Source organism: Oryza sativa, chromosome 1, assembly GCF_034140825.1.
Source record: "Oryza sativa Japonica Group chromosome 1, ASM3414082v1".
Lineage (NCBI taxonomy): Eukaryota > Viridiplantae > Streptophyta > Magnoliopsida > Poales > Poaceae > Oryza > Oryza sativa.
In genome coordinates this window covers 31,198,040-31,210,271 of record NC_089035.1, presented here as the reverse complement: position 1 = coordinate 31,210,271, position 12,232 = coordinate 31,198,040, and the positions used below count along the sequence as shown (strand labels likewise).

Here is a 12,232-nt window from a genome sequence, read left to right as displayed (position 1 = left end):
CAGTCCGTTCCTTCACTATAAAGTTGTCGAGCTACAATATCCAAAAGTGAAGAACCTGGCTACGACCCTATTGCCTGCTGTACACCAATGGAAGGAATATCGATACTCCAATGGAACATCGATGGAATGACGGGAACATCTTTGACAACTTTGCTTCATGCAAATGCTTCCGTGGGAAGCTTGTTGATGTATTGTCCTCAGATACTAGATTCTTCACGAATGTTCTGTGTCGTTCACCTACTGATGTCTCCGTCATAAAACTGCAAGTTCATAGCAATCCCAACTGAAAACATCCAAGCACTCTAGTGAAAACTTGTTATCTAAGCAGTGTCGTGTGAACATCGGAGCTTTCAGAGGCAGCACATCTGACAGCGAATTGGTTCCACGTTCACAGCGCGTCAAAAAGATAGTGTCAAGGGAGCAAATACGATTTTATAGATAGCAATATAAACTACAAGAATGTATCTTGTAAAATGTCTTAATCAAAAACAAAGGAAATAAAAATCATATCTTAGGATGAATGGTAGGACAAGAGGAGCACGAATAAAGCGAACAGAGAATTCCATCCAAAGCTCACACAATCTTCGGTTCCAGTTCAGACATTAATAAGGTCCTTTTCTATAACCTGTAAAGAAGATGAAAAATTGAGTTTTTCAGAAATGCATTGTTGATAATGCAACCACGAACTGCTACTTTATTCTCCCAGTTGATAAATACTACTCTACTATGCTAGTGCAATCCAGCGAAGAGAAAATAGAGACCCAAAGCGCAACAGCTGCATGGCTTTGGTTGCTCCAATGAACAAACCGTGTTCACACTTGCATGGAGACAAAAGTGATGTGCGCATTGCTGTGCATTTCGTTATAGACTTGGAAAGGGAACCAACATAATCTTTGTGCAGAAGTAAATTCCTCGAACCAAGAATATATGTCTTTGCTTTCTTCTTTCTGTTCAGAAAAAAAGGATAGCTCTAGGCCAAGTGGCCAACACCAAAAAGTTTGCCTACAATTTATGTACACACCGTAGCATTGTGACTTCTATCCGTAGGTTAGAAATCATTGGCCAGATGACATATCCTCGAAAAATGTCTTAGTGCAAGTTTGATCTGAACCAAACTGGCATGGCATAAAACATCTATTAGCTAGTCCTGATAGCTAATCAATCCACTGGTAAGCAACATGCATCAGAAACATAGTGCTTATTTTCTGGATAAGCCAACTATTGCTATATTTTTCTTTTTAAAAAAATGGAGTCTACTTTAGCAGAACTTGAAGCTCAGCACAAAATATGTATCAGATAATCTGAATCCAATAATGCACATATATACACTTTATAAGGATAAAAAAGGTGCTCCTAAAAAAAGGAGGATGAAAAGGATAGCTCTCACCTCTCAGGAACACACAGTTATTCCAATACATTATGAAAAGTAAAAGCCGAAATGGACTATGAATAATTAACTTGAGATTTGGAGGATTGAAGAATTAGAGCTTCTGATCCGAATCAATATAAATGTAGTTTGCTAGACCGATTTGCATGAGTGGTAGGAAACCTGAATCAGAATAAGGGTAATGCATTAGGCGATGAACTTACTGTGATTGAGCTGGAAGGTATCATTATCCTTTAAGTGGGGAAGTGGGGAACTTTGACTGTCATCCTAAAGGAATTGTCTGAGCACTATTCTTTTCTGTTCTTCTGAAAATCAAAGCATTGTAGAAGTATATATGCATTTTGAAGCACAGTTGCTTTGTTAACTACAAATCCTCCAAAGTAATTTCAAATAATTACGCAGAAATAATAAGAAACCAAACTTGCAAAGTTTGATAGGCAGCATGGCCACCATTATAAGGGAACAAGTAATGACAAAGTCATGACTCTTTGCATATATTATGACCAAATCCATAGTACTGTTGCTGAAATTGTCAACAGTAAAGGAATAACACTCTCCATAAGACTAACAGAAAGGGGCCAGATAAACAATAATGCAATTAGATGTTTCCTGCTACAGAGAACATCACACAAAATAACATAAATATTTAATATAGGTAAGGGAGAATTACATGAGTCACCTTTGAGCTAAAAGACAATAATAGTAGTAACTTTCAGTTGCAACGGCCATCATGAGTGCAGTGTGCGACTGAACATAATCATTTCACAGGATGGCTGCTAGACCCTCCTTTTTAACAGGCGGCCTGTTCCCTGGAAATGCACTGCGGGATACATCAACAAGTGCCTTGAAGCTGTAGGGCTCATGCATAGAAAGCTCTGAGAGCACCTTCCGGTTGAGCTGGATGTTCTCCTTCATCAATCCATGCATGAAATTTCCATAGTTCACCTGGTAGTCAAATGCAAGAAAAGAGCTACTTAAACTCCAAGATGTAAGTCTAGTAGTGTTATCTTGAATTGTTTGTTTTGAAAGGCTCAAGCACAGGATGGAACGGCGTATGATTAGATCTTTCCTAGCAACTACCAATGATATTTCCTTTTTGACAGCTTGAGTGCAATGGATACATACCCCATGCAATCGTGTACCAGCATTGATACGCTCTATCCAAAGGGATCGCATATCCCTCTTCTTGTTATGTCTATCCCTGTAGGAATATTGCAAGGCTTTCTCAACCCTCTCCCTTGCTATCCTTATGCAATTTTTCGCCCTGCCTCTAAATCCCTTTGCCAACTTGAAAATCTTGCCCTTGTTCATTTTCTAATAATAGAAGATTCACCCAGAAGCCTTTTCTCCCTTCCTGAGATGTGAAATAAAAGTTAGAAGTATAGATATTTCCTTCGTCCCAAAATATAAGGCATCCAAATTTTCAGGAAAATCAATGGTTGTAACATTAATTAAACTATAAACTAACAATATATATGTTCAGCATCACGGATGTGATGTCATAAGATATGTATTTAAAAGTACTTCCATATGTTGTTCATGATATATTATGAAGGAAATTAATGGTTGAAGCATAGTGTTGGAGATTGTAAAAGTCTAATGTGCCTTGTATTTTGGGACCTAAGAAGTAATGCATAGCTAGAAGCAATATTCAAGTAGGGCTCTCCTGTTCTCGAAAAAATAACCACAACTCTAGAAGCAAGCTCATGTCCCCTTATCCTACACTAGAAAACGAACATTGAACGAATTGTACAATCACACAAATTCATTTATGAACTGCGGTCATGCACTGCAGGAAACTAATACTATTAATCGAATTGACAGAGCTAACAGAAATAAGCTACTGTAAGAATTAAGATAGAGAACTATGGCACATCCAGAACCCTGCTAAAACAGCACTGAGTATGAACTCGCGCAAATCACACTGGATCATATATTGAAATTAAGAGGAGAGAATGAAATTAACAGGGACAATGACAACACATAAGAATCACAAATTAAAATTGAGTAATAGCGAACAGATTTTTTTTTGGTTGTGGGGGGGGGGGTGAGAAGAATACTGAATAGAAATCGATCGAGAACAAGGGGAACAGAGGAAATGGGGGTCCGAAGAAGATCAACATGAGTCGCCGATGTTACAGAAGTATAGAAATCGAGAACGGTGAAGGGATTGCCGAGGGTGCAACAGTGCAAAGTCCCCATCGATCCACTCGGCGGCAGTCCAGGGGACGTGGGGGAGGTTTCAACGTAGGGGCGCTGCAGAATGGTGGCCTCGAGCGAGTAAGGCCCGACCTCGCCGCCGCCGGAGTTGTGAGAGGACAGAGGAAGGGCGGATCGGTGGATGGAGCCGCCTCCGGCGATTGGGGTAAAAAAAGAAAAACAAAGGAAAGGGGAGCAACGGAGAAGTGCGTACCCGACCGTCGAAGAGTCACTGCGTCTGCGTGGTGGACCGGCCGCCGGGTGGCTGCTGCTCGCCGGAACGAGGCGGCAAGGCTAAGGCGAGGCGGCGGCGGCGGCGGATGCTCGTGCTGTGTGCCTGTGAATCGTAGGCTTTTTCTCCTCCACGTCCTTAGTGGGCTCATTTATGGACTGGGCTTTTTCTCTACTTGTTGGGCCTTATTCTCTGCGTTCTTAGTAGGCTCAAATGGACTGGGATCAGCAAAGGAATGGCCTTATTCTCTTCTTGGTCCCAGTTTACTGAATTACTGTGAGCAAGCGTGGCCAGCTTGAGCTTTCTCATGAGAAATAAAAAGCTGCATAGCTTGAAACTAAAATACCCATACTGTTATCATGAGCTGATAGTAATACGCAATGTTTGAAATAAATAACAGCGACATATTTTAACTTTCCGGGGGCATTATTTGTGTCACATATACAATATATGCGTAAGCTTAGCGTACATATGAAAATATACAAGGATACACGTACAGGGAGTACGTATATACAGTATGACGACATACATGATCAACTAGCAGTATATTGTACTGTATTGACGGGAGACGGGGGAGGTAGGCCACATTGTTCTCCTTTTCTTCCCCCCAAGCTAAACAGAGAGTTTAATTTGTTGCAGGTATATATGTACACGTGAATGTGTGTTATTGTGTTTGTGTAGTAACTTGAAAGATCGATCATTTCAGAGTTTGAGACCGACCGAGACCGATCGATATGGGTCGTTAATTAGAACTGGGAGAGGAACTGGAGCTGCTTGAGGATGGGGGTGAGGGCCTCCATGAGCTTCTCGCAGGGGTGGTTGTGCACGCCCTCGTACGTAGTCACCACGATGCTCGTGTCCTTGGCGAGCCGCTGCACTTGCTTCTTCACGTTGCACGTGTGGTGCGTGCACCGGTAGTAGCTCCTGCATATATGTTGTAATACGTGCACTTATGCGACAGGAAATGAGTATATATAAAGGAAAAGTCCATTTTTATCCCTTAAGACATCTACTTATATATTACATGTCCTCTACATAGTTACGAAAAACTATATAGAAATTTGACAATACACATATATCAATATATGTGATATACTAGTTCACAAATAAAGTTCAAATTCAACTTATATATATTAAAAAAGAACAACAAATATGACTATAAATAGTACATGTTATTTTTTTTATATATAATAGAAATAGATTATATATCTAGCCTTTGCCGTTGGCTAGCTAGTTAGAGCTTAATCTGTTTATTTTGTTTCTAGTTGTATAGATTAATTTTTAACTTGCATGTTTGTAAGGTAAGATATATATCACATATTGATATACTTCATCAAGTATTTTTATTCTTTTTAACAATTTGGAGGACATGCAATATTTTCACGTAAAAAAGAAGAGGGTATTCAGGGACAAATATATATACATCTCTGTCTTGTACTACCCAGTTATTAATCGCCAAGGACTTTTTTTTTCTTGTTTTTTAAACAAACCGCGCGCACAGAGTTGTTTGATATCGTTGAACCCACGAAATAACCGTTTGCTACAACATTTGACTATGAATGCGCCACACATGCCTGCACTGTAATCATCGTGCATATGTATTCAGGTATGTTTGCTGTGGGGTGAGAATGAAATGAACTGTCCATGGACCATGGTCTTATATATATGCATGTTCAAAATATATATTGTAGTTTTTCCTTGAATATGTCCCGTCGTTTTTTTAATAACACTTGATAGTGTGTAACACATATATATGTAAATTGTGAAATCTACTCATACACGCATAGGCACATGGCAATTTGCATAATTATATCAAATATGTAGTTTTTTCTACGCCACTATCAACAGTGAATAGGCTCTTGAGAGGCTCCCAATTTGCTATATATAGTGTAACAGTGCCCGCCATCGCCCCTCCCCTACGGTTCACGCTAATTATATAATCCAGCAAGCTTAGCCAATCATAGTCATCAGTGTCCTATCGCGTTATCGCCTTTCTCAAGTTCTCACTCGCTAGCTCCCTAACACACCCCACACCCCCTCCCCTTCCACACGCTGCTACCTTGTTATATAAATGTGTAAGTTCATAACAAATTACAATGTCATTATCGTGGTTTTACAAAAAGTAGATTTTATTAAATATATTCTAGAACTAACAAACTATAATTTTGTTTGAATCTCAACAATATGTAACGGGGTGGTAGGAGGTAGATTCCAGTCAATGCGCTTCTTAATTTTCTTTTCTTTTCTTTTTTTTTGCATTGCTGGTTGATATAGTAGAGATGAACGCATGTAGAAAAATATGAAATGTCATTTATTCAGAGCGATGGCCTTCTTGGATTTTTAATTTCACTGAAATCAATATTCATTGAAACATAGTTCAAACATTCCTAATTTTAAAATTTCTTGAATTTACATTGAAAATATTAATTTGATCCTTAACATTTTAAAATATGAATTGTACATTTCATAATGTCTGATTTCCTTATGTTACAATTCTAACTTTTATTTTATTAATTAACATTAAATTGACATCCTAAAGTGTAAATTAACTATTAGGCCATAACTTTGTTATATTTTGCAATTTCATTCAAATTTTGTAAGTTCTTAAGAAACAACATTTATATCACTATGAATGTATATATACTTATTTTAATATAGAAGGACATGAAATTACCAAAACCCCAAGGGCAATATATACAAAGTCATTTTAGGGACCGTTGTGTGACCAAGCAAACATATGAGAGAGGGGATCCTAAATTCCAAGATATTGACTTTTAAAATCCGTTCTAATTCTAAGTTGGAAGCATGGAAAATACAAAATTCTACCTAAAATTTCTTTGTAGTTAAATTAATTAAAATGCATATTTTTTCATTGATGTTCCTAAAAATTAAAGTTCAGACATTAATTTTTATTCATTTAAAAATCGTGAACATTGGATGAAACTGGTTCATCATCTAGATAGTTGAAGCTTTCAGATCATTAATTGTTTGAGTTGACCTTTTTTTTTAGAATGGTGATTTTGTTGAATATGAATTCTTTTTGCGAGGAATATAAAGTCTTATGTTTCCAAAAGCTTGACGTTGTGGGCAGTTATTAGAATATAAATAAACTTGGATTTAATAACGAGATAAGTTATGTGTTGTCACTATAGGCGAAGAGAGATTTGGCGAACAAGAACAGAACGTAGCTCTCCTAACACAACCTGCGTATATAACCCGACCGAGCTATATATCCAAACATAACAGGCACGTCATGCAGCCATGCATGTTGGCTCATGCATTAGTTAGCTAGGGAGCGTTGAACCTCCCAGCTGTTCTTAATCCACGGTCAAAATTACATGCCCAAACGTATATATTATATATAGATTCAATTTTCAAGTTTTGATTTTGAATTACATGTTGTAAATAATTTAAATTTAAACGAAATCTCAACACTCTCAGCGCATGCAATCAGACAACAATAAGTTAGAATTGTTATTAGCATGAATTAACCTAGCCGGTCGAAATCGAAAATATGTAGAGAGATCGAAGAACTTAATTAGCCGATCGAACCTGGGGTGCTTGCTGTTCTTGACGGCCTTCTGCCCGTACTTCCTCCATCGGTAGCCGTCGTCCAGGATGTCGTTGTCGCTCCTCGTCTGGAACGCGAACCGCGGCCGGCTCGCCTTCTTCTTCGTCCCCGACGGCCTCCCCGCCCCGCCCTTCGCCATCACCTGCTTCTCCTTGTTACCTGCCCCGCTGCTCTCGGCCGCCTGCAGATCGCCGTGATCGTTCTCCCCGCTGTACTGATCCGCCTGCGCCGCCGCCGCCGGTTGCTGCTGCTCCAGCACCGGAGGCGGTACCTGCAGGCACGTCTGCAGGAGCGACTGCCAGTCCAAGGACGTCATCGCCGGCAGCATCATCGGCACCGCCGTCGTCGCCGCTAGCTGAGGGCCATCGACCAGGCCATCGGGATGCAGGTTATTACTACACGGCGGCTGCTCGAGCACCTCGAGTGGGCCGTGCTGGTGACCATCCGACGTCGTCGCCGATGCCGCCGGCGCGACGGCGAGCGGCGGCGGTGACGGCACCGCGAAGTAGGGGAAGTGAGGGAGCGCTTCGTCGTCGTGATCATCTCCCTGGAGCTGGAGGTTCTCCATATCTCGATCGGCGCAGGTTCAGGCGGCCGGACGTGCGCCACGTTACCGGCGATTTTATACCTGGTGAATCGATCGAACAGCTGGAGTGCGCGTGTGGAATAAGACGCTAGAAGCCAAGGGGAAGTTGGGCAAGCGTGCACGCTCAAAGCCAAGGGAAAAGATTACAAATCAGACAGAGAGATGGAGATTGGAGAGAGGGCGAGAGATAGAGCACAACCAGATCACAACCACCCTGTATCTAAGGTCGCTCACCTGCCCGTCGTCTCGTCCCTCAACGAGTCATAGAAATTTTAACTTCGCCGATCCATGCATGCATGCATGGATGGAAGCTTGTGGGATACGTTGTTGCATATTGTCCCCTCTCTGTTAATTAGCCTTGTCTGATGTCTCCATGATAATATATATACTACTCGTGGATTAATAAGAGAGCTATCGCCTCGACCGTTTCAGATAGGTTTGGAGACGAAGTCAAAAGGTGTTCCTGTCTGTAAAAGTTACAGTACGTATACGTACGTACTCTACTGGTACGTAAAGTTAACTAGGAAAAGTTCTGATTCACGGCAGGACGGCACGGTTCGTTCTAGATCGTTTCTTCTCTTGGGTCGTCTTTTGCAGTTTTTAGCTGATGAATGATGACCGGTCGAGCGCTTGCAGGTTGAATGGCCGATGGAGGCGGTCGATGCAATGGTAGCTTTGCGTTTGGTGGGGTCAGGTGCATGCACACGTTCGTGCAAAATGCCAGCACTCAGCAGCAGGTTAATTAATATATCCAACTGTTCATGCAAATTTATTTACGAGCTAGAGATTATACGTGCATCGTCGATATTTACTATTACCTCTGTTTCAGGTTATAAGACTTTTTAACATTATCCATATTTATATAATTATTAATGAATCTAGATACAATTTGTTAGAAAGTCTTATAACCTGAAACGGAAAAAGTAGAAATTAATCTGGTCTCTACATTAAATTAATCGTGATTTTTATATTCAGTATGAAGAATAAATGCGTACTCCCTAATTACGACGAGAAGCTTAACGCAGAAACAACCTCTCGATCGACGATGATGTCAGACATGGATATTCATCATCGATCTTTAATTTAGGATCGACGTCGTCTATCATCGATCATCATCGTGGACAGCGATTGATCCATATATAACCACGCAGCTTGTCCGACACTTCGTTGCTAGGCATATAAATTAACGCAGATTACGTGTCGCAATTCGATCGCCACTAATTAATTAAAGGCGCTTCCTCGTTACGCGACGTTTCCGATCGACACATATATATACACACGCATATACATATACATACATACACACACTAGCATAGATGTCTGTTCGTTGCTATGGGTGTTTAAATTATATGACTACTACTTTTATGCATTGTGTTTTTTTAGATGGTGGAAAGCAGATGTCCTATAATGAGATTAATTTTACGTGAATTTATAATCTATCTTCGTCAGAAAATAAATCCATATAATAAAAACATCAAGCTAAAATTCTCACTAGTTCCATTTAGCTAGAATTGAATTAATGAATTGTCATAATTTTTTTTCATAATTTTTCAGCAACATTAAACAGATGGGGTGGCGATGGTGGTACCTCGACGGCGACCAAACTCATGTCGCTCGTGTCTCTGGCGAGGTCCGACGCCAGGCCAAAGTCGATTGAGAGTGCATGCGATGAATCATGCCATGTATGGCTGAAGATCGAAACCGATGAGACCATGATTCAGGTGGCTGAAATTTTGCTGGATTTGGGTTTTTTTTCTTTCATAAATTATTGTATTTGGGATCTAATTCAAGGAAATTTTGTAACCAACCTTTGTATGTTGTATATGCAAGCTCTCGTAGTATAACACAAACAGTTGTATATAACCAAATTGTTTAATTTTAGTACCATATATGTAAAATCCCCATCATAACCGATTTGACACAGACTCGGGATGATTTTTGTGTGTTGGACTTGGAATGTTGCGGACGAAAAAAATTAGGTGACGACGAACGAATTTTTTTTTAATCCATATGTGTTTTTTATTATATAATATTATAGGTATAGATTTACAACAACTGAAAATCGAATACATCTTTGTTATTTTTTTCTACAACCTTCTCTAAGAAAAGGAAGCCTAAGATCTCCTTGCTAGCTAGCCATTATTTGCATCAGAAAAATAGGAGTCCAGTCGTGATTTGCATGCGTGTCAAATCTATTATCCACGTGAAGTAAAAGAAGAATCTATCCACATGCAAAGATAAATGTTAGTCCATCTTGACTTTTTAAAGTCTTTCATCGCTGGCCCTTGTTCTGGATGGAAAGCCAAGTCTCAATGTGAGTCGCGTAGAAGTCATAAAGTTCCTTCTTCTCCTGTTCCCCTTCCCTTGCTACAGTAACTCTCCCAAATCCCTCCCCTCCAGCCCCTCTTCCCCTTCGATTCCGGTGGTTCGCCTCCGGCGAGGGCTAGAGTAGGGGTCCGGCCACCTTCCCCCCTACTAGCATAGTGTGGTCAGATGTCTCCTGTAGTTAGGGTTTGTCCCTTGTTGGTTGCTTTTACCGGTGAGTCCCCTGTGCTGATGTGGTCGGCGACGGCGACGGTTGGCGGCGGTGGAAGTGCGAGATCCGAAGCTCTGTGGTCGATTCGACGGATGAAGATGGCTCCTTGCGGTGGTGCCGGTTGCGTTGCCGTCTTAGGCCGGGAGGTCACCGCCCTGCTCCTTGCGATGTGGTCGACGACGGCGACGGTTGGCAGCGGTAGAGGCGCGAGATCTGAAGCCCTGTGGTCGTTTCAACGGAGGGAGGTGGCTCCTCGTGGCGGTGCCAGCTGTGATGCCTTCTTCGTCTAGGAGGTCACTGTCCTGCTCCTTGCGACGGTTGCGGCGGCTCCTTGTGGCTCCCGTCGGCCAGGTTTGCTGTTGCTCGGCGCGCGCAGCTCGTGGTGCGCGTTGACTTCCCGCCGGCTTTGTGGCAGTGGTTTCTCTGGTGCATGTGCTTTCAATGCAAAGGTTTCCATCAAAGATTTGCAGGATTTCACTTCCCCTCCCCCATACGTCACTCCTAGAAGACATCAGTTCGTTTGCCACCATTCGAGTTCTTCAGTGGTTTTAGGGATCCGGATTTGGGCTCCTTCTTCCTATGTCTTTCCTCTAGCTTGTTCCATGCAAGGTTTGTTGTTCGAGTTGAGCTCACGCTCCTCAGATTTAATGATGAACTCCGTGGACATCTTAAGCTTGCTGAGTCCGGGGATGCTCACTCCAAAATCTACGGCTCAGCAGCAGACCTCCATTTGTGCCGTCATCGTGGAGGCAACCGGATGGGGATTCCGGTTTGTCAAGCGTTGTGCACGCCGAAGGAGGCCCAAGGTTGCATTCGTTGCGGCATTGCCGCAGCTCCCTGTTGATGTGCACCTTCTCTGCTGTGTGGTTTCTATATGAAGTTGGTGGCCTTAGTGCAGTTTCCCGTTTCTTTGGAAACGGATGGCATTATGCTTTCTCTTTAACCTTTTAGCAATGTACTGAGATTTATTCCCGTGAACTTTGTCGTTTTATATTAATGGATGTTTAAGTTTCAAAAAAAAAGTGAGTCGCGTAACTCGCATTGCCTTGCAATTGAATGGATATTTACAATGTCAAAAGTGGACAAAAAAAAAAAGAGATAGGAGGACGGCATGATAACTAATGATGCAGACAGATAAGAATTAGACTTGAATACAGACAACTTACCAAACCACCAGCAAAAATATCTTCAATTTTTATAATAGTAGAGATAGAGATATATGAAAATTGCATACACAGAAAAACTCGTGATGATATTCTCATGCAACTACATATGCATTTTTTTCACAACGAACGTATAAGATATCGGGCAGCCCTAATGGGCGATCGATCGCCCAGCCAATGGGGGTAGCGATCAGATTCGCTACCCCCCTCCCCCCTCCCTCCCTCCACCTGGTTTCCTTTTTTGGCACCTTATTACTTTTCTATTTTAATAAATTTATACACCTAAAGTTTATATACCTCAAGTTTACACATCTAAAGTTTAGAGACCAAAAGTTTATATATCCGATTCAAATTTGAATTTGAATTCAAATATTTTTTTATATATAGTATTTCTATACATCTAAAGTTTATAGACCTAAAGTTTATATATCCGATTCAAATTTGAATTTGAATTCAAATATTTTTCATATATAGTATTTCTATACATCTAAAGTTTATAGACATAAAGTTTATAGACCTAAAGTTTATATACCCGACTCAAATTTGAATTTGAATTTG

General features: G+C 41.0%; 2 protein-coding genes across 5 annotated transcripts; both read right to left on the bottom strand.

Annotated features, from left to right (window-relative positions):
• Positions 1 to 417: 417 nt before the first annotated feature.
• Positions 418 to 3,914, bottom strand: LOC4324162 (uncharacterized). Of its 4 annotated transcripts, none has more exons than XR_003238933.2 (5): positions 3,801 to 3,914; positions 2,513 to 2,741; positions 2,067 to 2,332; positions 1,591 to 1,692; positions 418 to 625 (listed from the first exon to the last, which is right to left on the bottom strand). XR_003238933.2 is itself a non-coding variant. In XM_015770706.3 (3 exons), exons 2-3 carry the CDS (start codon positions 2,696 to 2,698, stop codon positions 2,150 to 2,152), a joined length of 369 nt encoding a protein of 122 aa, XP_015626192.1. In that variant the 5' UTR covers positions 2,699 to 2,741; positions 3,801 to 3,914; the 3' UTR covers positions 1,855 to 2,149. The 4 variants fall into 4 exon arrangements, 1 of the variants encoding a protein (XP_015626192.1); XR_001543555.3 differs by lacking the exon at positions 1,591 to 1,692 and adding an exon at positions 1,388 to 1,549; XR_001543544.3 differs by lacking the exons at positions 418 to 625; positions 1,591 to 1,692 and adding an exon at positions 1,269 to 1,549.
• A 287-nt stretch (positions 3,915 to 4,201) lies between these two features.
• On the bottom strand, positions 4,202 to 8,317 carry LOC4324161 (probable WRKY transcription factor 24). The gene is made up of 2 exons (XM_066303652.1): positions 7,371 to 8,317; positions 4,202 to 4,742 (listed from the first exon to the last, which is right to left on the bottom strand). Exons 1-2 carry the CDS (start codon positions 7,955 to 7,957, stop codon positions 4,565 to 4,567), a joined length of 765 nt encoding a protein of 254 aa, XP_066159749.1. The 5' UTR covers positions 7,958 to 8,317; the 3' UTR covers positions 4,202 to 4,564.
• Between the last annotated feature and the right edge of the window lie 3,915 nt (positions 8,318 to 12,232).

What these genes read in the sequence shown, in the direction of transcription:
- LOC4324162 (XM_015770706.3), bottom strand. Translation starts at nt 2,698, where the DNA reads ATGAACAAGGGCAAGATTTTCAAGTTGGCAAAGGGATTTAGAGGCAGG. An exon ending in CTGGTACACGATTGCATGGG is followed by an intron (nt 2,333 to 2,512) that starts GTATGTATCCAT and finishes TTTGACTACCAG; the next exon opens with GTGAACTATGGAAATTTCAT.
- LOC4324161 (XM_066303652.1), bottom strand. Translation starts at nt 7,957, where the DNA reads ATGGAGAACCTCCAGCTCCAGGGAGATGATCACGACGACGAAGCGCTC. An exon ending in AAGAACAGCAAGCACCCCAG is followed by an intron (nt 4,743 to 7,370) that starts GTTCGATCGGCT and finishes ACATATATGCAG; the next exon opens with GAGCTACTACCGGTGCACGC.